Genomic DNA, 25,656 nt, shown 5'->3' with positions numbered 1-25,656 from the left:
TTTTTCTTCTCCCTCCTTCCCCTCTCTCTCTCTCTCTCTCAAATGTGTGTGGGGTGGGAGTTATGAGAGTCCCTATCTATCACCCATGTTTTCATTAGGATTTGGCTTATGTCCAGTCTGATATCAAATTGAATGGTGTTGTTGGATCTGTGAGGATCTATCACGGATCTCATTTTGATAATCTGAATTGTTCAATATGTAAAACTTGTTGAGTACTAAATATCTGTAAAAAATCACGTTGATCGGATATCGATAGCTATATGATCAAAACAGTTTTTTTGTCAATCGTTAATTTATTCACCGTCTATTTTTTATACAAAATTGATTTGATTACATAGTTATCGATATCCAATCAACATAATTTTTCATAAATATATAACACATGAAGAGTTTTACATATTGAACGGTTCAAATTTTCAAAACGTGATAGACTCTCACAGCCAACAACACCGTCCAGTTCGATGGACACAAGCCATACCCTTCCCATAAAAAGAGAGAGAACAAATTGTGCTGATTTGACTCATAGATATAAGATAAATTCTATGGTACACACTAAGGTCAAGTTTGGCTAAACTAAAAAAGTGTACTTATTTCATCTTTTTATCTTTTTTAAGTCACATCAATCAACATCTCCTCTCTACTTTTTCTACACATAATATAAAAAAAATAAAAAATACACTTATTTAGTCTTTCCAAACTTGACCTTAGACAATATAGGGACTCAGACCAACATATTCCTTTGCCGACAATACCATGGTTGAGTGGAGATATTAAGTTGGTTCCATAACAAACGCTGTTGTACTGGAATTAGTGTTTCTTATTTTTTTTTACTTATATTTTAGACAAAATAATTAGATGTTCTAAAGTGAATACACAGGGACAATTCAGAAACTTACTAAAAAAATTAATTTTTTAACTTTTTATCAAGTTCTTTCAAAAAAAAATTACAAAAAATTTATTAAAAAAATTAAACTCAAAAAATTAATTTTTTACACACTTCTCAAAACTAGTCACATCGAGAAAATATATCTACCAGTTAAAAGGAATGTTTTAGAAAGTTGGTAAAAAATTAATTTTTAAAATTTTTTAATTTATTGTCTTTTTGTGAATAAATTATGTGAGAGGTAATGTAACACAAAATTGATAAAAAGTTAAAAATTGACTTTTTTTTTCAGCTCCCAAAAAGCAATGAGTTAGAATAGTTAAAAAAAAAAACTAATGAGTCAGACGTCAAATAAATGTTGTCTTATTATAAAGTGAACATACAACTACATGACAAACTTGGACTAAGGGATGTCGATGTAACTGACAATAGTGATTTGTGGTGTATCTGTAGGTATTTTTTCTAATTTTTTTTTTATAATTTAAATTGTTTATATTATAATATTTATTCAATAGATCACCTATGTAAAAAAATTAAATTAATTAAAAATTTATAACTTCATAAGAGCATTTTTTTTAAAAAATAAAAAATAAATAATTAGCATGATCTTTATAATTTTTTTAAAATAATTTGAATCAGATCATGATTACTAATTTTTAATTAATTTAATTTTTTATATGAAAAGTATATTTATCTAATCTTATAATATAAATAATTTAAATTATCAAAAAAAAAATAAGAAAATATTTCACAAAAAATGCCTCCGACCCCCAGTGGGGTACTAGGGTCACCTATGATTGGTGAAAAAAAAAACTATTATTTTTTTTATTTTTATTTTTTTCGATCAATGTAGAGGCGATACCTCACTGGGTTGTTAGTGGGCCCGCCCCACTGGGTGTGGAATCACAGCCCAATATCCCACCGAACACATATTCCTGCTTCCCAAATCGGACAAAGCCACCATACAAGTCAGACAGCAGATGCGTTTTATCTTTTTGTTTTTTTTGCTTTTTTTATTTTTTTACATTGCCAGCTCAATAAAACTATTTTTAGAGCAGTTCCACTAGATCTGTCTATCATATCTCAGAAGAAAAGGCAAAGTGATCTGTCAGAGTTGAAAAATTACGAAATATAATTTAATAATTAAAAAACTACTATTTAGATGTCTACCTAATGGGGAAGCACGTGGGTCTTTACTTCTGGGCAGGCAGATGTTTTTCTCTTTTCTTTTTTTTTTTTTAAATTAAATGTCAGAAACTTGCACCAAACTCAAAAATTACTTAAATCACATAATATAATATTAGTGTAATTATAAATAAAAAAATAGAATTGGATCATTTTAATAAAATAAATTTTTATTTTTAATTTTATTAATTTAAATTTTAATATTTTAATTTATTTTTAATTTAAATTATTACTTATTTTCATTAAGTGAAACTGACAAAAAAATTAATTTTATCTGATAAACTCAATGTAAGTTACATCAATTATTTAAAATATTTTTTTTTATTGAATTTAATGATTAAAATATTATTTTTTTCAGCTAATTTTACTTAACAAAAATAGATAAATAGTTTAAATTGAAAACAAATTAAAATATTAGAATTTAAATTAATAATACTAAGTCCTCGTTTGAGAACAGGCTAATTTAGTAACTTTTTAGCTATTTCGCTAAAATATGAACTAAAAAAAAATAGTATGTTTGAGATGATTTTTTAGCTTTTTACGAAAAGATGTGTGAAAAGCAGAGAGAAAAAAGAATCTTTGACTTTTTGGTATGGGTTGTTGACTTTTTAACTAATTTAATAACTTTTTGGCTTTTCTTCTAAAAGGAAGGGTTTCCAAACGAGGCCTAAAATTTTAATTTTTATTTTATTACTAAGATCAAATTCTATACATTTTTTTTTTTTTGGTATAATTACCCCTAAATTTTTTTAAACAACCAAGCATAATCGTGTGAAACTGCTAGCCATAGGCCCATAGTCTGGTTGCATATGCCTGTTTAATGTTTTGGTGTTCCTTTTTTCTTTTTCTTTTTTTAAGTCAAAAACATGTGTCTATCTAATTTGAGAAAATTAGTTTTTAAAATTTATTTAAAATATTTTTACTTAATAAGTTGTAAACAAAAATTATACTAAAATATAAATATATCAAAAAAAATTAATATAAACAATTTGAATAGAATAATACCATATATATTAATTAATGTACTAACGAGTATACTAACAGATGATGTAACAAAATGTTAAAAGTTTTGGATATTTGTAATTTGTATAATAGGTGGGTCAGTAATAATGACACAACACTAATTGATAAATTAATATATATATATACTATTAATTAGTATATGTAACACCACCAATTTGAATAAGCTACACCGTAGTCCTACAAGCTACTAAGCAACAAATTAAAAGCATATTAGATATTTATGAAGTAATTACAGCATAAATCCACCCAATCGTTATGTAAAAGTAATTGCATAATAATAAATCATGAAAGTTGCCATTTAACACCATAATCAAGATATGTAACGGACATTTTGAAAATTATTGTATTAATTGAATAAAATAATTTATTAAAAAAAATGTAGTTTGAACGTTAATAAAAATAATAATAATAAAAATATAAAAAGTTGTAATTTAAAATGGATAATTCTATTTATACAGTACCAAAGTTCTCCGTACACACCATGTTCTCAATACACACCACACACGTTTTCAGTTGAAATTTTACTATACATATCTTTTGAAGGGAATGTATTATATGCATTTTTATTTATGTCATTTTTGTCTTTAATTATGACCAAATTTTTTCTTTAATTATGATAATATTTTAGTTATGATTGATAAGATATTTAGTTATGTCTTATGTGATATTTTGTTATAATTTTTTATTTTATTTTAATTATAACTCAAAAAGTATAAAATTATACATTTTTTTTTTAATTATAAGGTGTATGGTAAAGAGTGTACAATAGGGGATGTTTGCTAACATAATTCAGTACTTAAAACCAAATATATTAAGTGATAATCAATTAAACCATAATTGATATTATTTAAAAATTTAAGTGTATCTTAAAATGTAAACTAAAACTTCTAAAAATTTTAAATCATATGAAACTTACTTAATTCTGATTGAATTTATAAATAACAAACATAAATATCAATATATACTATTATAAATTCACCACCACCACCACCACCGCTACCACCATCATAATGCCACCGCCACCACTACAACTACCACCACGACTATCAGTACTATTACCACCACTACCATTCCATTACCACCACCAACCACTACAACTACCATCATTATGCCACCACCACTACTACTACACTTTCATCACTAATGTCATCATTTCCATAAACACTATCATCATTTTATTATCACAACAATCATTATCGTTACTGTTACCATGACACCGCTATCATTAATGATACTATCACCCCACTATCATAATATGAAAATTAAAATATATAGTTTAAAAATAATATATTTTAAATTTAATTTTATACGTATCAAACAAATTATTTTTAATTTAACATTTAAATTTTTATCAAATAATTTTTTAACTTAAAAATTTTAATATTTAATTTTTAATTTTCAATATCAAATGCCATCATCAGTCTTTCCCTTAATTTTGTCAAAATATCTCAAAACACTGTAATGATAAGTCACAAATGAGATATGACAGGTCAGTTAATGTCGGTAATCACTCCAGGTCTAGATTTGTGTTGTGTGGACAAAAACATACGAAAAACATATGGTGCAGTAATTAGGGGTGGGCATATGTCGGCACGGCCGGATTAAGTGGGATCCGCATTTGTATTTATTTAAACTCGGCCTGGGTCGAACATTAGGTCTGTATATTTGTGCAAAATTCATTAAAAAAATAATTATAAATCTCAAATTTATTTATCTGATTATATGTTTTTTTTAAATCTATAATTAAATTTAGGGGGATGCACCAATAAATCCCAAATTAATAACTTATGCACTGTTTAGTCCTAAAAGTTTTCTTATAGACTGAAAGGTCCCATTACAATGTTAATAACATCAGATACAATGTTAATAACATCAGAGTCATGTTACAAACATTGGATTTTAAACATCTAATGTTCATCAAATTTCAATAATGTTTGAAAATATAGGATGAAAAACATCTAATGTTCATCAGATTTCAATAAATTTTGAAATTATAGAATGAAACATCAGATTATTTACATCATTCACATCATGTTGATGTAAAAATGGGACTAAATAGTACATAAAAAAACTTTTAAGACTAAATGGTTCAACGTTTCAAAAACTAGGACTTATGGGTAAATTTTCCTTAAATTTAATTACACATTATATTTCTTAAATAAATATGTGATAATATTATAAATTGATTTTTTTTTAAATAAATTCAATCAACTATCACTACAAATGTGAATTTTAATAAAATTAACAAAAATAAAGTTTAGATCCTAAAAAAAATTTAGATTTTAATATATTATAATTAATTAATTAATTAATTTAATAACTGACTGAACTAGGTCTAGTTGAGTTGAAAATATAAATTTCATAGCTAGTTCATTAATATATTGGGCCAAAAATATTGACCCAATCCGATTCTATGATCTAAAATAATTTTTCCCAACCCTAAAAAAACACTATTTAGTAACTTAAATCTATAATTCAATAGGTACACTAAATAGATTAACAATTTCTGATTAAAATTATAGTCTATAATCTATTAAACTATCATCTATAACTTATTTTAACAGTTGCATCAAACAAGACCCTTGGCCACATCTTTCGAAGTTATCAGTAGTTATCAGTCCCCCCCCTCCCAATGAAATGGTGTAACCTTCACTAACATAGGTGCAGAAAAAAAAAAGAATAAAATATTTAGTGGGTTTGATTTCAATTTTTTTAAAATTAATTTTTTTATTTTTCTTATTTTTTTAATTCTTAGTAAATATTTTTAAAATTTCAAACAATTTTTTTATTTTGTTAGATGCATTAGATATATTTAAATAGTAAAATATTTGTGAAAAAATATTTTAAAAAATTAATAAATATATAAAAATACAAAAAATGTACTGATTTTTTTGGTTTGTATTTTTAGTATTCAGTAAATTTTTTAAAGATTTTTTTTCACAAATATTATAATTTTTAAGTGTATTTATGTTAGGTGTGTTTAAAAATTAAAAAATTACTTAAAATATTAAAAAACTTAACTGAAAACAAAAAAAAATACGAAAAACGAAAAAATAAAATTTTTTGAAAAGTGAATTCTGAAAACTGAAACCAAACAGAGTAATTTTAACGAATTTTGCATGCATGAGAACATGAGGCAGGAGAAACTAGAGTCAGATTTTGAGAAAAAAATAAGATTAAATCAATTGAAGTAATTCTTGATAAAAGCACAAATCAAATCTTCTTGATATAGAACAAATTTTGCATGCATGAAAAATAAATGAAAGAATAACTTGTATTAATAGTTTTTTTTTTTGTTTTTTTTATTGACATTATCTTCTTTTTTTTGTTTGTTTTTTTCATGTACTTAACAATGTACAATCCAATGTTATGAAATTGGATTTGGTTTCCTCCATTAGAAAACCTCCCTATTAATTAATACCCAATGTCATTAATTTTCAAATAACACGATGCTAATTAAGAAAAATTATTGAGCAATTCCAATTCCATATTGTGATGTAAATTTTTTATAGAGTTACGGTAATTTGTGATTAAAAAATAAAGTTACGTATTTTTATTATAATATTACACAATTTTTTGATAATGTTTCATATTTTGTAGTAATGTTACACATTTTATAATTCTAAAAATTTTTGAGAAAAAAATGTGTTATCTTACTTAAAAAATTCGTAATATTACTGTAAAATGTGCCATTTCATTTCTCTAAATCATAAAACTTGTAAGTAGTGTGTGCGTACACCCATACAAGTAATTTTCTATGTTGCCATACACCACAGAAGTTGATGGATCCCACTTTTTAAATCAATTAAAATGGAGGGAGAAATCGGATCAAGGAATACTGTTGTGACCAAGTGATAGTAGCGCATCATGTGCTCGGTGAGGGCTTTTTTTTTTCTCTCTTTTTTAATAATTCAAACTGTTCATATTATAGAGTTCATTGAGTAAATTATCCATGTAAAAAAATCAGGTTAATTGAACATCTATAACTCCGTAACAAAAATACATTTGTTTTTTAAAAATTAAACGGTTAATATGATCTTGATAATTTTTTTAAAATACTATAATCTCATCATAAAATTGTAGATTTCTGTGTAATTTAATTTTTTACATAAATAATATGCCCAGTAAATTTTATAATATCAACGATTCAAATTATAAAAATAAAAAAAAAAACTACTGGAGGAAACATTACGAACCGCAAATCCGGATGGACACTTTTTTTTCTTTTTTTTTTTTAAAGCAAGGGAGGGACCAAAAAAAACAAAAAAATCTTGCCACCGACCCGACGGATCTGGGGATGCTCTGCTGTGACGGGCTTTTCCTAATTTTTTTTTTTTATGTTCTGAACCGTTTGTATTGTAGAGTTTGTTTAATAGATCATCTGTGCAAAAAATTAAATTGATTGAAAATCTATAACTTTATAATAAGAGCACATTTATTTTTTAAAAAATAAACGGTTGACATTATCTTGATAATTTTTGTATAACAATTTGAGTCTGATCATTGGATTATGGATTTCTGATTAATTTGATTTTTTGTATGGATGATAAACTCGACGAATTCTGTAATATGAACACTTCAGATTATCGAAAATACTCGGAAAAAGCCTCCATGGGCTCACAACAGATTGTTGCTGTGACAGCATCTTCAGATCCCCGACGTCACTGCCACATTCTATACTTTATACTTTACTTCGAATCAAATTAATGCTTTTCACATCTTGAAAAAAAAGAAAAAGAAAAAGAAAAAAAAAAGAGTGAAATTTGGAATAAAGAAAAATTTTAAAAGGGTAAACTACACCGACCTTGAGATTTGAAAAAAAAAATATAACAAGTTTATAATTTTGATATAATTACATTAATTAACTTTTTAATAAGGTGAAATAGACCAACTAATAAATGATACGAAGACACATAGTTTAGTGTAATAAAAGGAGGAGCAAATGTTAAATAAATTAAAATCATAACAAAGTTTAGTATAATTACGTCAAATTTGTGGGAGTTATTATATTTTTTTCAAATTTCAAATAAAGAGGTGAGTAAAATTTATCCAATTAATTAAATAAAAATGTGTACTATATGTACTTATATGTGAGATAGTGTGAAAAGTGCTTTTAGATAGGCAAATTTAAGCTGAAGATATTCCTCATATAAAATGCAATATGTACACACTGAAATTCTTTCCAACCATCCAAGAGTTTTTGGTAGTGAGCGCAGAGTGCATTGTGGGAAGCTCTTGATTTTCAGCATTCACATTCTCGTGCCATGCATGTACTACCTATATTACTTGTTTTTTTATTTTATTATTGCCATTATTTCTTCCATTGGTTTTCATTATCTATCACCTTAAAAAGTCTTTAATTAATTAAATTTTTGTATTAAAAAATCTTTGCAAGATGAAATTTTAACCCCAAAGATCTGTATAATTGAGTGAATTTACATTTGTTGTTTACCATATTAAGAAAGAGCGATCGTTTGTTTATTTGAGGTTTCATTTTTTTTGCTTGACTTGTTTGTTTTAACAGATAGACAACAATTTCAAAAATCGTATTCAAGATCAAGACTCAATTGCCAAGATTATAGTTTGAAGAGGTATGTATCTCAACAACACATCCATATCTTTTGTTGTAATTCATTCTTAGTGAAAAATTTACTATATTTATGAGAATTGCAACTTGGTGTATTGTTAAATCATAAATTACAAATCATGTTCATATATATATAGCTAGATTGCTTTCTATGGGTTTTATTATATTTTTATTTTCTATATCTGTGAAAGCATGCATACAAACATTCTTTCATTTAAAATTGCAAACATTGTAACAAGTCAGTATGAAATACATCAGATGAGCAGCAGATTCCTTCGTGTTTTTACTGAGATGCCATACTAGCAAAGATTATATAATTTTCAATTTTGATGTCAATACTATTTTACACTTCCACCATACAAAAAAGATAATGACTATGGCTTCGTTTAGAAGTTGACTAATTTAGGAAGCTGTTTTAGTTTTTGACTATTGTAGTAGGCTAAAATTATTGTGTTTAGGAAGAAAATTGAATTTTTTTATAGTTGGATATGATATTTACGAGAGAAAAAGTAAAATAATTATAGGCTTGATGTGTTATTTTGTCTTATTGACTATTTTAATCAATTGTGTTTCTTTGTTAATTTTAGCCCAAAAAAAGCCCAAACCCAACTTGCCAAACAAGGCTTATATATGCCAGGCAATATACATATATATATATATATATATATATATCCTTTATTGTATTTCTTTGAACTTTTTCAAGTGCAGCTAAGGGAATGAAGATTTACCAATAGTGTTTATTTTTTTATTTTTTTTATTTTTAATTTTTATTTATTGTGTCATGGTTTTTCAAAACTCTTCATTCTAAACAATATATGTATTAGTATTTGTAATTCCTTATAGATTTTATTTACGCATCTATTAATTTTTTTAATAAGAGTAAAATAGGCATTTTAAAAAATTAATTTATTATATTAGTTTTTTGGTAAATTACAAATATACTTCCTAAAGTTTACTTAAAGTATAGATTGTCCTTTGTGATTTGAAAAATTAAAAATATCCCTTTGTCAGAATTTTTTACTTAATAGAATTAACTAAAAATAAATAAAATTTATAATTGCTTACTTTACCTAAATAATTAATTGAAACATATTTCAAACATTATTAAAAATTGTTAATTGACTTGATAATTTATTAATAAAAGTGACAATTTGTTATGAAATCAAAAACCTTAAAGGGTGGAATATAATTTCTAAAAGTATAAGCGCGATTTGTATGTTAATCAAACATAGGGGATGTATTTGTAATATATCTTAATTTTTACGTTAGTTGACTTAACAAAATGATTAAAATAAAAATTTAAATTTTAAAAAGAGAAATATAATTTCTTAAATGTGAAAAAGTTACTTGTATTAAAAATAAATTAATAAATTCAAAAAAGTGTTAGTGTAATTTACCTAAGAGTAAAATATCAACTTAGTTATGCAACATCACAGCTTTTTGCATATGGCCCAACTGTCGATACCTAAATGCGACATTTGGTATTTATTTGATAGAAAATTTAGGATTTTTAACATTTTTCATAGTCTATGAGTAATGCGAGGGACGTTAAATTTTTTACTAAACAAATGACCTAAGAGTAAAATATCAACATAGTTATGCAACATCACAGCTTTTTGCATATGGCCCAACTGTCGATACCTAAATGAGACATTTGGTATTTATTTGATAGAAAATTTAAGATTTTTAACATTTTTCATAGTATATGAATAATGCTAGGGACGCTAAATTTTTTACTAAACAAATGACTAAGGCCAAGTTTGGGAAGACTAAAAAAGTGCACTTTTTGTCTTTTTGGACTAAACAATTGAGGTTGAAAATATGGATGTTTGGGTTAACTTTTTGACTTTTTATTGAAAAATGTGTAATAAAAAATTGTAAAAATTGATTTGTAGGGAAAATTTTGAATTGAGAGTTGTGCAGCCATAATTGTTGACTTTTGATGAATAGTGTTAACTTTTTAGCTTTTTGAGTAACTTTTTAGCTTTTTAGCTTTTTTAGATATTCCCAAACTTGGCCTAAATGTTTCATATAAGTGTGGGATCCGCAATTTTATAGACTCTACACCCATATAAGATATTTAATCATTTATTTCTAACATTTTTCATAGGCTATAGTTGTTGCAATAAAACAAATGCCACATAAAGAAACACCTTGCGTGCCGCCACAACCTTCTAACGTGTCAACCTTTAACCCCCTTGCGTGGCACCACAACCTCCTAACGTGTCAACCTTTACCCCGCCCCTCCACCGCCTCCCACAAAAAAATATAAAATAATTAATTAATTAAAAAAATCATAAACTGCTACTGTTTCTTCAATTTTATCCTCACAATCCCCTATAAAGATAAAGAATAATTTCTTTACTAATTTTTCTCACAAAAATTTAAAATAGTGTTGCTATTTATATTATTTCTTAAAATAATATATGTATTTTTTTATTATATAATTTTTGTAAAAAATAATAAAATTGCCCTCTTCAGAATTGAAAGGAAAAAAAAAAAGTGTAAAAGTTTAGTAAGGGCCAATTTAAATAATTGAAAAGGTGTAAAGAGATTTATTAACTTTATATAATATAATAAATAAATAAATAATGTATTTGGTTAATAAAGAGTGTAAATAACGCCATCCTTCTTAAAAATAAAAAAATAAAAAAAACTTTAATCACTTTAACCAATGCCTTATGTATTAATTGGACGACTAAACCAAATCAAATCAAATTAAGTCTGAAATTTCATTAAATGGGGTTAGTTATATGAATTTTTCTTTTCTACTCGACTCTATCAACGGTCATTTGATTAGTTAAATTAAGAAGATTCATATTTATATTTATTATATTAGCCCACGTCAATTTATGTCTACCCCTTCCCCTAACACTTCTATCTATTGTCACTGTATCGCATCTCTTTACTACTGTATCTATTAGTTTCCGTTGTATATGACCAAATCATCTCAATCTATTTTCTCTCAACTTATCTTCTATCGATACTACTCCTATTCATTCACGAATATACTCATTCCTAATTCTTTTTTTTCTAATCTTGATACATATTCACCTTAACATTCTCATGTCAGCAACATTTATCTTGTCTATATGTTGTTGTTTCTTAGTTGCTCAACATTCAGTTTCATACAATATCGTTGGTCTAATAGTCGTTTTATAGAAATTTCTTTTTAGTCTAATGGATACTTGTTTATCATACAGCATCCCAGACGCACTTTTCAACTTAAGCCATATCGTCTTAATTCTATAGACCACATTCACTCCAATCTCCCCAGCTGTCGTGATAATTGATCATAAATATCGAAAATATTTACTCATAGGTAGTTCTTGATTCTTAATCTTCACTTTTCCTCTCAAGTCCATTGTTACTATTACTAAAATTATACTCCATGTACTCTGTCTTAGTTCTGCTTATCCTAAATCTTATAGATTCAAGTGTTTCTCTCCAATTCTCCAATTTAATGTTAACTTATTCTCTAGTCGCATCCACTAACACGAAAGCATACACCATGACACATCGTACTGAATATTTCTTATCAACAATTGGGTGAGAAAAGAAATAGCTAAATTTTATTATATTTACACCGCAGAACAAAAATTCTTATACCTATTTTCTTATTGCAGCCTCCTTCAAATTAGGATTTTTCACTTTATCTCATCACTCTCCTTATTCCCAAAATTATTCCCATCTCTAGCTTCTTATTTTCACTTACCTCAATCTTCCAAACCTTTAGCTCTATAGCCACTACCACTCTTCCGTCCTCAACCCACCACCACTTCTCTTCTACTTTTGACCACCTCCGCAACCTTCTTCTTCCTTCCAGCATCTCCCAACCCCCTCAACAATTTCGCCTGCAGTTCTCAAACCATTACGACCACCATTCCCACAACCGTCAACCATTACGACCTTACTTCAACTTGCCATCTCAATCCCTTCAATCTTAGAACTAACCTTTTATTAGCCCTTCCATACTCCCGTAGGCACCACCCCACAGCCTCCTTAGTCCTATCAAATTTAGGGTTTTTAGAAATGGGAGAAGATCTAGGGTTTACACAAAAAAAAAAAAAAAGAAAAGAAAAAGGAAGAATAAGAAGGAAAGTCTAGACAACTATAGCTAAAACACAATGGATTTTTGTTTCGTTACATGGCGTTGACTTAATGCCCAACGTTTGGATTCAAACAATCGAAATCAAACCAAAGGCTTCCATTCAATTCTTTAATGTCTAACCGAAGGTGTTTGTTTAGAGACCAACAACTTAACTTCTTATTCTTCTAGATCTAAAACCCTAAAATCATGAGGATGTGGATCACAAGGTGGTATAACGACTGAGGGGAGGCTATCGATAGGAGAGGGCTAGAGAGGGTGTCATATTGTGATGGGAAATGTTGGTCTTTAGGCCAAGTTTGGCATCTACTAAATAATACAAAAAGTCAAAAAGTCACTATCCTATTTAAGTCACATCATCTTATTTAAATCACATTACCTCTGTAACACATCACATCAAACCCAACTCAAACCCAACCCATATATGCCAATAAGTCAAAAAGTATACTTTTTTAGAACATCCCAAACCAACCCTTAGTGAGGAAGATGGCTAGGTGTCAAAAAAAAAAATGGGGGTTGAGATGGGAAGGTGAGTTTCCAATGTATGGAGGAATGAGTGGTAGAACAATTGTGATGCTAACGATGGGTTGATGAAGGTTGGAAGGAAGAGAGGGCGGGTATTATTATTATTATTATGTAATTTTAGTAATTTTATATAGGTATAGAATTGTAATAAAAATAAAACAAGGGTAGCATGAAAAAAAAATTTCTTGTGTAAATAGAAGCTCCCTATTCTAGCACACCCAGTAGGTAATGTCAAAAGAAAAATTCTATTAATATATAAAATTCATATAAAAAAAATTCTATTTATATATAAAATTCATATAAAAAAACTTGATAAGAATAATGTGACAATATTATTATTGTAAATAAATTACTTTTAATGGTGTTTTGTTTGAAAATTATGTATGAATTTTTTGTTTGTATAACATTATTTTTGTCAAAATAAAAATAATAAAACATTATAATTTGGTAATCATGCTTCAATGGTAAAAATATTGTTTATTCTATATTTCTTATAAAATGCTAAATTAAAATGATATTTATGGATATTATCATGAGAGAGTTGGAGAAAAAGAGTTGTCCAATTTTGGCAAATGCCATTCTTCATGTTAAATTTGATATAAAATTGGGACAAGAATTAAAAAAAAAAAAAAAACTTAATTTGGATTGTTTTGGAAACTAGTGATTTTAGTTGATTATTTATTTATTTTGAAAAGACATAGAAAATAATTAAGAGAATAGTTATGAGTTTTTAATTAGTTTCCAAACTCAGAGCTAATAAATAGCACCCTACTTGGTAACTGCTCTACATTTTGGAAACAAAAATACTAGAGACCTTAAAAATTCTATCAAAAATTTTATCAAATGTCTCACATGCAGTTTGTTTTAGTTTAATTTATTATTATTATTATTATTTTTATAGTGATGCAAATCAAATTGATTAAATATTATGTTTAAATATTTTTAAATTTTAATTTTTTTAGCATTATAAGATAAGTGACTAATAGAATACATTTTTGTGATAAAAATTAGGAGAAAAATATTTGTAAAACAATTTTCATACATTTTTTTTTATTTTCAATGTGAAATATTTTAAATTTTTATAAAACCCTTTAAAATCTCACATCAATCACTCTTTTACATTAAATCAACAAAATTAATAAAATCAAGCCGTAACGTATACTATCTATTGATTCGTATAAAATTTGAAAGGTTTAATTTGATGTTAAATTTACTTTCAATATTGATCAAATCAAATCGTTTGTACCTTTAACTGCCTGATTTGTTTTGCATTGTGTAATTTCTCCTCAAGGTGGTGGTAGGAAGTCTTTCTCACTTTAGGGTAGACCTGACCTAACCTAACCAATAAGCCGAACTAACATGATCGGGGTAAAAGGAGATGCTGTTGGCCTCGTTTGGGAAGTGACTATTTTAGAAATTTTTTGACTTTTTGATTTTTAAGTTATTTTAATAGGTTATTTTAGTTTTTATGTTTAGAAAGATGAGATGAATTTTTATTTGAGTTGTTGTATTGAAAAATGTGTTGAAATGATGTTTGAAATTAAAATGACAAATTTGTCCCTAAGATTACAATTTTTTAAATTGATATAAAGGGGCAAAATCGTAAATAACCAAGTGATGGAACATTTTGTCAATGTGACAATGTAGGCTGTGCCTACACTGTCTGACAGCTGTAGCTATTTTTTTTTTTTTTTTGAAAAACTTTGATTTAGAGGCTTTTTGGCTTATTTCACAAATGAGACTATAATAGCCTCAACTCTTTCTTCTCAAACAGCGCCAATGTTATATATATGGGAACGCCTATGGTAGGTATCTTAAAAAGATATGTATTATATGTATTTTACAATTAAAAAAAAAATAGTATAATTTTATATTTTTGAGTCATAATTAAAAAAAAAGAAGTCATAACTAAACAACACATGAGGTATAATAAAAAATTTTGTAAGTTATAGCTAAAAAAGAAAATTAGTCATAATTAAAAAAAAAAAAACATAATTAAGGATAGATATGATATACCCTTCAAATGGCGTGTATGTTAAAATTTCTGTATATATGTGTGACACACATGGGGGACACTTGCCTAATTTTCTTTTTAAAAAATAGCATAAAATGATAAATTTCAAGGTAAATAACACCTAAACCTCTTAAAAAATAAATTTTTATTTTTTAAATATAATTTATTTTAAACTTTTTAACTCTAAGAAAATCTATCATATATGCCTCATATTATATGTGATTTTTGTTACGTAATTTTTTTCTTTAGTTATGTCTAATTTTTTTTTTAATTATAACACTATTTTAAGATATTTGATTATGTCTAATTTGTGTTTGGTTATGATTTTTTTTAATTATAACTAAAAAATATATAATTATATCATTTTCTTGTTCTACAACTATAAAGTGTATAATATTCTACCCACTATTTGAGGGATGATGCCTACCATAGTCATTCCCATTAAGCTATTACCCAAATCTTCAAATGCAAAAACCACCTCTAATTTGAAAAGCAGGAAAAAAAATCATGTTTGGTTTCATTTTTTTAAATTTATTTTTTTGAAAATTTTGAAATTTTTGTTTGGTTATTTTGAAAATGGGTTAAAGTTTTTAGAATCATAGTATTACTTTTGGAGGGAAATTTGACAACTTTTCAAAATCTTTTTTAGAATGTGACAATTTTTTTATTTATTTAATTGATCAATGTATCTAGTCCCGTCTCTCAACTTTTGGAGGGAAATTTAAAATTGCATAGTGTTTTTTTTGAAAACCAAATATATCCATTTTCAAAATAAAAGTTTTCAAATCATTTTTTTTTAAAAATAATTCAAAAAAACGAAACTAAATATAGTTAATTTTTTAACTTTTAACTTATAAAAAAAAATTGTAAAATGATAGAATTAATATGATCGAAATAAATCAATAAAGTAGTGACTTTTACCAAAGTAGGCCTCAGCTCTGCAATCTCTGGTATTGTCTACAGCAGTGTATATAAGGGGAAAGTTAATTATTTTAATAAACTAATTAAAATTTTTGTATTTAAAAAAATGATTGAATTTTTTTTATAACTGGATAGAATAATTGTGAAGAAAAAAGTGAAATGATTGTGTGCCCTTTTGAGAACTTGGTAAAAATTAATTTTTTGACTTTTTACCAAGTTTTCCAAAAAAAGTCAGTTTTTTGTCCAAAAAAAGCTACCAAAAAAGTCAAAAAAGCTAAAATATCAACATTAAGGCCAAGTTTGGGTACTTCCAAAAAAGTCAAAAAGTCAAAAAGTTACTTAAAAAGTTAAAAAGTTAATACTATTCACCAAAAGTCAACAATTACGGCTGCATAATTCCCAATTCAAAATTTTCCCTACAAATCAATTTTTACAATTTTTTATTACACATTTTTCAATAAAAAGTTAAAAAGTTAACCCAAACATCCATATTTTCAACCTCAATTTTTTTTAGTCTAAAAAGACAAAAAGTACACTTTTTTAATGTTCCCAAACTTGACCTAACTTTCCAAAACATTCCTATAAATTTGGTGTGATATTTTCTTTTATTGACAATTTTAACTTATGGTATCTTTTTATGAATTTTGTTAAAAAAAGAAAAAAAAAAGAAAAAAAAAGGAAAGTAAAAACCCAACTTGCCAAACACGGCCAAGAGGAAATTGCATTAAAGTTTCCGTTTTAGATACATTTCTGGCTAGTCTACTCTAGACTGTTGTGAGGGAGAGAAAGAGAGGCATATGTTGCTTGGTTTATCCTTGATAAAATCTTGAAGATTATTGATTTTGGTGTTATGTATGAATATGCACAGAGATTGATTGATCGGTGACGGTGAGTAGATAGAGATTAATAAACGGTGTCATCTCTCCTGCGTTACAGAAAAAGGAGAAGTAGTTTTCATGGATGAGACATTCAAGACTTCGCCGTACCGGCGTCACCGCAATGATGTGGAGGCTGGTGATGTGCATGGGGAGGAGGAGGAGGAGGAGGCGGCGGCATGTTCCAGTCCCTTCAATATCTACAGAACAAAGGATGCTTCATTACAACGCCTCCGAAGATGGCGGGTATATTTCCTTCCATTTCTCCTTCTACACTACATTCTTTCTTCTTCCTCTATTGTAAATTTGTATTTGCAACCCCATTCTTCACACTCATGCTCTTACTCTGAATCTATGTATTTGTATTTGTATTTGCATTCTGATTTGTTTTGTTTTGTTTTGTTTGGGGTAAATTAACCCTAAAACCCTTTGTGTTGTCGTGTTTGGTTGGGAGATTTGAAAAGAGATTTAAAAAGGGAAAGGGAAAGGGAAGAAAAAAAAAAAGTTTCATATTTTTTTTCCAATCCCTTTTCAAATCACTTTCTAAATCCCCAACCAAACAAAAGCGTAATGTATTTGCACTTTGCTCTGAATTTCAAAACTTACTAGATAATAGTATTATTATCCTAAAACAACAATAATAATAATAATAATAATAATAATAATAATAATAATAATAATGGGTATTATTGTCCTAAAAATTTAATAAATGTGTCACATGATTTGATTTTCTATAAATTTCTAACAAATCTTAACAAAAAAGATTAATTGTAATATTATAAATATTTTGAGGGGTTAACTATTGAGTATTGAAGTTCAAGGGGCAAAGTGCAAATAAGTCATAATTTAAGGGCAATTTACCATTTGTTTTTTGTGCTTTCTATTATGCTATTTTCTGTGTATACATCAGTTTTAATTTCACGATTTGATGTGGGATTGCTTGATTGCTGGTTTATTGTCTGGAAAAGAATGCTTCATTGTCGATACTTCTTTTTGGATTCAACAATGCTCCAGGGACAACTAAAACTCTACACACTCTTTGTACTTTAGGGGGTAGTTTAATTTTAATGTGTAGATTTTTAGGTGTTCAATTCTTTTGGATTATCAAACCAAACCAAATCTTATCTTGCCTTGTTTCTCAATTACACACAAATATATATATATATATATATATATATATTAGATTATTTTGGATTTAAAAGAAAAATAAATTATTGGTATGTGCACAAGATGTATATTTTATCTGGTGTAACCTGAGCAATCACAAACCTTGCAGATTTCTTGGATGGAAGTGTAGGTTTAGTTTAAGAAAGAGTGTACCAGAGTTGTATCTGGCAAAACCGGCTTCTCTTGATGAAGAGATTTGGGAAATGTTAGAGAGAAAAAACTCGCGCAAGTGTTGCATGAAGCACTTTTAGATGCTAAATAGCTCACAGCCAGAGAAATGGAATTGCACTTTAACAAAAGACAATCCATGACAAATAATGCAGTTACGAGTATATAAATTGAGCATGATTTTGATGTAGGGACAATCCATGACAAATAATGCAGTTATGAGTATATAAATTGAGCATGATTTTGATGTAGGGTATTGTGTCCGGTTTTGCTGTGCAAATTTACAAACTAACATCTCATTCGGTGTTAAGCTCTGAATAAATGTTAATAGCAATAAGTCCTTTGTCTATTTATTATCCAAAACATTAAATACTTAACAATAATAATAATTTTTTACCGTGTTGGAGGATTTGGGCTGATGCTTATGTGTCTTCCATGGTCAGTATTGCTGATATATAGCTCTTGTCTGAAGTTCAAATATTGTTGGTAACTGATTGTGGCATGACTCTTATCTTGGTTTCTTTGGTGGTGTATAAAAATGTCAATAAATGTTCCTATTATTGGCTACGAATAGTGACAACTTAGCTGTGATGCTCAATAACTAGTATTAGTTGGATCACCTGTGTACATCCTTTATCTGTAGCATCCAATGAATTGGAAATGAGAGAGAAAAGTGAGACAAGATAGAGATACAATAAACAGCTAACCTGAGAAGAACCCAAAATTAAACAATAAACGGCTAATCTGAGAAAAATCCAAAATTAAGGCTCTGTTTGGAAGAACTTTGGAATTGTAATTCCACCTTTTCGTTTGCACGCGGTGTTTGGTTGTAGTTTTCAAAAATTAAATTTCACACACACTTTTGAAAACTCCTTTACAGGAGGAAAAATTTGGCTAAACCGGTCGTTCCCCCTGACTTCCGGCCAGTTGATAGGAACAGTGTACATTTTTTTTTTGGCACTTGTTATGTTTATATTTTAAATAAAAAATATTTCAGGATTTTTTTAAATTTTTTTTTGAGTTTTGAATAGGATTTTGGATTGTGTATTTGGTTATGAGTTGTAAGTTTTTGAATTAAATATCATATGTCACATCATTCATTTCAAATTCAATTCAAAACTCTTTTCAAAATTCTTTCCAAAACTCATAACCAAACAAATTTTTCACACTCAAATCATAATTAAAAAACTCACAAACTCAAAATACAATTCCTATTCTTAAATCATATTTAGAAAACTTTACCAAATGCTACTAAAGATTTTCTCCTATAAACACATGTATTTGTATTAAAAGAGAGTTGCTATTAGCACCAACACAATTTCTTTGGAACCCCATCTTTCCAATTTTATTTATTTTTATTACATTTTCATCCTCCTTCAAAATTTCATTTCTACCCCTTGTTCCTACCATCCAAACCCTAACCCTAATTTCCCCGACTCAACCATCACCACCTTTAGCCGCCCCTCCCTAGTTTTGGCTGCCACTCTTCCATCCCTGACAGCTCCATCCCAGCTACTCCCACCTGTTATAGCCCTTTCCAGCCTTCAACTCCCTAGTTTCTTATGCTGCAGTCTAACTCCTTCCACGCCATCACCGCCTTCCGCTGCCACACCTTGCAAAACCCTAAACACCACCACCCATGTGAAACTTTAATCACCATAATGCACGTGTGTGTGTGTGTGTGAGAGAGAGAGAGAGAGAGAGAGAGAGAGAGAGAGGTGCTGGTGGTGGTGGGGTTTGGATGGGTGGCGGAGTGACAGGGTGAGGTTAGGTTGGGGAGGGAGATTCATTGAATGGTGGTGGGGAGGGGTTTGGAAACATCGGAGGTGGGAAGGGAATAGGTTTGTTGGGGAGGAAAAAGGGAGGCTAGAGAAGGAGGTCACCGGTGGAGAGAGTTATTATCAGGGGAGGAAGGTTGTAGTGGCGGGGTTGCAAGTGGTAGGGTTGGTATTATGGTGGGCTTTGAAAGAGAAAAGGAAAGGGAGCAATTTTGGTTGTGAGGTCTAAAGAAATAGGGGGTTCCATAGAAGAAATTGGGGGACAATTAGTAGCAGTCATATTAAAATGGTTCAAATTACATACATACCTTTCAAGTTACTAAAAACTAAACAAAGCATAAAATACATAACATGATATAGCACTCCCTTTCAAGTTAGTGTAAAAATATCTTTCATGCCCAACTTGCAAACTATAGGATGATTACCAAGACCTCTACGCTTTGTTTGGTTGGGAAATTTGGAAAGAGATTTGGAAATGGAAAGGGAAAAGGTAGGTGAAATGTGAATAAAATATACTTACATTTCACCTAGTTTCACACACATTTTCTCTTTTCTTTTGCAAATCCCTTCCCAAATTCCCTAACCAAATACAACATTAGTGAAAATATTAGCCAATTGATCTTTTGATTTCACAAAAGTGTTACAAATCAATCCTTTATTTAAACTTTTAATCAACTTCCTTGATGAAGTGTTTGCCAATCTTAAAATGTTTGGTTATATCATGCTAGACCAGATTATGAGGAATTTTAATAACACCTTTGCTGTCACAATAAAACTTTATGGGTACACTACACAAAAATAGACACCTGGATTTCCTAGTAAAGTATGAATCTAGATAAGCTCAGAAGTACCATGATCCATAGTCCCATACTTAACCTCTGTACTGGATCTAGCCACCACTGTCTACTTTTTACCATGCCAAGTAACCAATTTTTCCCTCCAAAGGTACAATATCCTAAATTAGACATTCTATCGTCAAATGAATATGCCTAATCTTTATCATTAGAAGTATCCAATCTCAAGTGAACATGGTTATAGAACAATATCTCTTTCCCAGAAACTGGCTTGGGATACCTCAAAATGCGATATACTACATCTAAATGCACGGAACAAGGATCATGCATAAATTGATTAATTTGGTCGAGCCTGGGACGAGTTTATGAATCTCTTCACAAGTCTCTGGTACCTCTCCTTACCTGCAATATTACGTCACTGCTAAGACGATGATTAGCCTCAATTAGTGATTCTGATAGCCTATGAGCCAACATGCTTGTTTTATTAATAAGATCACGAATGTACTTTTTACAACAACGATGCCTTTATATGATCAGGAAACTGCAATCCCAACCACAAATGGCTAAGTTCTTTGATCTTATATTCCTAAGCTAATCTCACCTTGAGTTGAGTCACTTTTTTCATATCATTTCCTGTCACCAATATGACATCCACATATACAATAAGAACAACAATCTTGCCTTTGTCCCATTTAATGAACGTAGTTGCTTTGGCTAGCCTTATGGAACATTGGAACCTAGCAAACAAAGCTCTAGGAGAGTGTTTCAAACCTGAGAGTCTTCTTCAATCTACAAACCTTTTCAATAGTAGATTGAGATGAGAATAGGTACACCCACATATACTTCTTCATTTAAATCACCATGAAGGAATGCATTTTTCACATCTAACTATTTTAATGGCTGCCAAATAAGAAAGGTATGAATGGAAGTTCATCTTTACAACAGGGGCAAAGGTCTCCTGATAGTCAATGCCGTAATTCTGAGTAAACCCCTCGGCTACCAGATTTGTCTTGTATCTCTCAATTGTTGCATCTGATTTTTTGCTCACTGCTGATCACCCACTTTCAGACCACTGGCCTTTTCCCATCAGGAATAGGAATTAACTCCCAAGTATCATTTTTGCTCAAAGCTTTTATCTCTTCTACTATAGCCTTTTTCTACTTAGGGTCAGTGATAGTTTCCTTCCAACCTTGTGGAATACACACAGGGGACAAAGAATGAAACAAAGGCATGGTAAAAAAAAAATAAAAATAAAAAATGAAGGAAACAATGAATCATAGGAAACAAATTTAGATATAAGGTGCTAAGTACAAGTCCTAGCCCCTTTTTTTTAAGTGCAATAGGAAGATAAGAATCATTATCATTTTGCTTATCCCTAACAGAATTAATAATATTCATTACGTACAAGGTTAGTGGGAAGATCTGAAACTAGTGTTGAGGATGACAATTGACTTGGTGGTACATTAGAGGTCTGTCCTTTCTAATGCCGTGAATAGCTCTTAAGATCCGTCCTATCCAAACGCCCAAGGAATATTAAATTGAAGAACATTGGAAGACATGCGATTAATAAGGTGCAACCGTAAGAAGAACATCACCCCAAAAAGACTCGGGAAGAATTTATGGTAAAAATGAGAGAGTGAGCAGCTTCAAGATGGCAGTTTTTACGTTCAACTGATTTGATAAAGAATTCTATTCTCCTCAAGATATGCTGAAAAATTCCCATCAGTATATTCAGTCTCATTGTCATTGCTAAAGGTTTGATTTTTGCATCAGATTGGATTGGTCACCATCTTACGAAAGGATTAAAAGCAAGTGAAAACCTCATTTTTAGAATGAAGTAAATAAACCAAGTGACACAAGAATAACAATCAACAAAAGTGACAGACCAACAATAGCGGGAAAGCAAAAGAACAAGAGAAGGGTACACATCAGTATGAATAAGTGTAAAAGAAATAGCTCTTATTTTATTTTTTATTTTTTATTAACTGAAGGATATTAAGAACATTTATGCTTGGCAAGCTTACAAGCATCATAAATAAAATTATTCCTATGAAAATATTTCACAAACTAAGCAAAAAAGCTTTTCTAAAATGCTTAACACAAGGTGACCCAAATGTCGATACCACAGATGTAAGATATGTAGAGATGATACACTAGCAGCCTGAAGAACCTGATCGATTAGATGACAAAGTTAAAGAAGGGGATGCAACATCTAGAAAGTATTGCCAAATATTCTCCTTGTGCCTAGTTCCTGAAAAGCACAATGTGTAGGAAAAAAGGTGACGGAACAATTTGAAGTAGTTAGACTACTCACTGAGAGTAAGTTGAAAATTTTGGAACATGAAGAATAGGTAAGAGAGAAGTTGATGAAGAGCAATGAATAGAACCTTTGCTAGATATAGGGAAGTATGGGCATCAACAGCTCTTACCTTATCCTTGTAAGAACAAGGAGTTTAAGAATAGAAAAGACTAGAATAACTTATCATATGGTCAGTGGTTCCTCAATCTATAATTTAAGAGGAAGAAGAGGCATTAAGTGCCTAGCAAGAATACTTTTGTGTGCAAAGTTAGAAGATAAAGCAGAGGACGACGATGCTATGGTAGTCAAAAGTATCAAGTTGATCCAATGGACTCCTAAGGGTTTGCAACTCATCCTGAGGAAGAACATCAGTGTCACTAGAAGTGCTAGTTGAGGCTTTTGACACATGCTCTAGGGTAGTGTGGTGAAAGGCGCGCCCAGGCGCAAGGCGCAACAGTTGCGCCAGCAAGTACCCAAGGCGAGGTGACTTGAAAGAGGCATGCACCTTATGCGCGACTTGTTGAGGCGAGAAAAGGCGTAAGTTGCACGCCTAGGCGCGACTTTTGTTCTTGGATCTTTGAACGAATCTAATGGCTCAAATTGTGCTTTTAAAGGCTCGAATTACAGAGGATTACAACTCTGAGCTATATGCGAGAGTACCCAACCCCAAATCGATCGAAATGCCCTAATCTCCATTCGTATTTGCTTGAAAGCTTGCTGTGTGTCTCTCTTCCACTCTTCCATTCGGCTCGTCTGGGACCAAGTGAGTTCTTCTTCTCTTCTTCTTTTTCGACTTTGCTCTCTGTTTTTTTTTTCTTCTACTTGGAGTCTTGACTCTCTCTCTTCTTCTTCTTCTTTGCTCTCCTTTTTTTTTTCCTGCTTCTTCGACTCAATTTCTCTCTCTTTTCTTCTTCTTCTTCTTCTTCGCTCTCTATTTTTTGTCTTGCTTCTTCGACTTAGTTTCTCTCTCTCTCTCTCTCTCTCTCTCTCTCTTTTCCTGCTGGGCAGAGTTCTTCTTCTTCTTCTTCTTTGCTGCTGGGCAAGGTTTTTTTTCCTTCCCCTCCCCCCCTGCTTCTCTGTTTTCTTTTTTGCTTCATACATGGAATAATGCAAAAATGAGAATAGCAGCTGTTTGTATAAGCAAGCACATGTCTTCTTCTTCTTCTCTGTTTTTTTTTTTCGGGGGGGCTCCTCTTCCATGCTTTTGTGTGTGTGTGTGTGTGTGTTTTTTTGGTTGCAATTATGTCGTTGTCTTTGTTTTGAGTCTCTGTTAGAAGAAAAAAAAAATACAAATAATTAATTCACGACATCACACATTACGTTATGAATTATTAGTCTATGTTAACTTATCTATTTTTTACTAATACTGTGTGCCTTACTTCAATAAAGCCTGCGCCTTGCCTTGTGCCTTGCGCTTAGGCCCCAAGAGACCTTCAGCACCTTGGTGCGCCTCGAGCCTTTAAAAACACTGCTCTAGGGAACACGCTATACCATTGTGACCACCATCATGCTCCAAGTGGGGCGACCATTAAACTTCCAACAGTGCTCCTTGGCATGCTGTTCTTTCCCTCACAATAATCACAATTAAATAGATCTCTATCAACTGAGTTGCCATTACCCTGAAACTTAGGCTGACCTGATTTGCCATCCTATAATCAAAGCAAAGCGGTCCTAACTAGAGCTGTGCACCATTGCAATACATTAGCTCTCTTTTTGCTAAACTATTGTATAAACCTCTCTCACAATGGGAAAAGGATCCTGGCCTAATGCCTGTACTTGTCTGATCATACTTCATATTAAGGCTAACGAGAAATCATGAATTTACTCCTCCATTGCTGAAACATGACTGCATTCTTAGCACAGACAACTTGAAAACTCTGATAATATCATAATAATCAAACTCCCACCACAAAGTACTCAGCTCAGCATAATACTCAGGTATTGTTGATAGTTGATGGTTGCATGGAATTAATCAACCAAGTCCTCACCAAAGCATGCTCTAAATGCCACTTACTACGGGTTGGTCCATCTTGATTTAATGGCTCAATAGCAGAGATTAAATTTATAAAATCAACTTTAAAAAAACACGTGAAGAATCGAAAAATGCTGAAAAAACTGAAGAAGATACTGCTATACAAAGATAGAAAAAAAAATGCATTGTTGAACCCTTTGGTTGCCAAAAACCATCCAAAAGAAGAAAAGGATGTTGGGTACCGATTCTAGTGTGCTAGCCGGTCCCCATGGGTAGAACTCCAAGCATCAAACTGATCCAAAATAGACTCCATTGACGATTTAGAGAAAGAATTCCTTTGTTTCCGAAAATCATATA

General features: G+C 29.8%; 1 protein-coding gene across 14 annotated transcripts in view; it reads left to right on the top strand.

Moving 5' to 3' along the window:
• Positions 1 to 25,656, top strand: part of LOC114302126 (calcium-transporting ATPase 10, plasma membrane-type) — a 70,904-nt gene that overhangs the window by 7,671 nt on the left and 37,577 nt on the right. For 4 of the 14 annotated variants that reach the window (XM_082920690.1, XM_028247101.2, XM_082920689.1 and 1 more), the window contains 2 exons: positions 8,616 to 8,682; positions 17,183 to 17,367. In XM_082920690.1, coding sequence (XP_082776816.1) covers positions 17,203 to 17,367 — 165 coding nt within the window. In that variant the 5' untranslated portion in view covers positions 8,616 to 8,682; positions 17,183 to 17,202. Of the gene's footprint in view, positions 1 to 8,197; positions 8,362 to 8,615; positions 8,683 to 11,881; positions 12,001 to 16,856; positions 17,368 to 25,656 lie in introns of those variants that run through there. The other 10 variants (XM_082920688.1, XM_028247099.2, XM_082920683.1 and 7 more) reach the window with 8 other exon arrangements.

This window comes from Camellia sinensis, chromosome 3 (genome assembly GCF_055761805.1).
Source record: "Camellia sinensis isolate YWXY chromosome 3, ASM5576180v1, whole genome shotgun sequence".
NCBI classification, from domain to species: Eukaryota; Viridiplantae; Streptophyta; class Magnoliopsida; order Ericales; family Theaceae; genus Camellia; species Camellia sinensis.
Note: the sequence above shows the minus strand (reverse complement) of the source record. Positions and strands in the feature narration are given on the sequence as shown.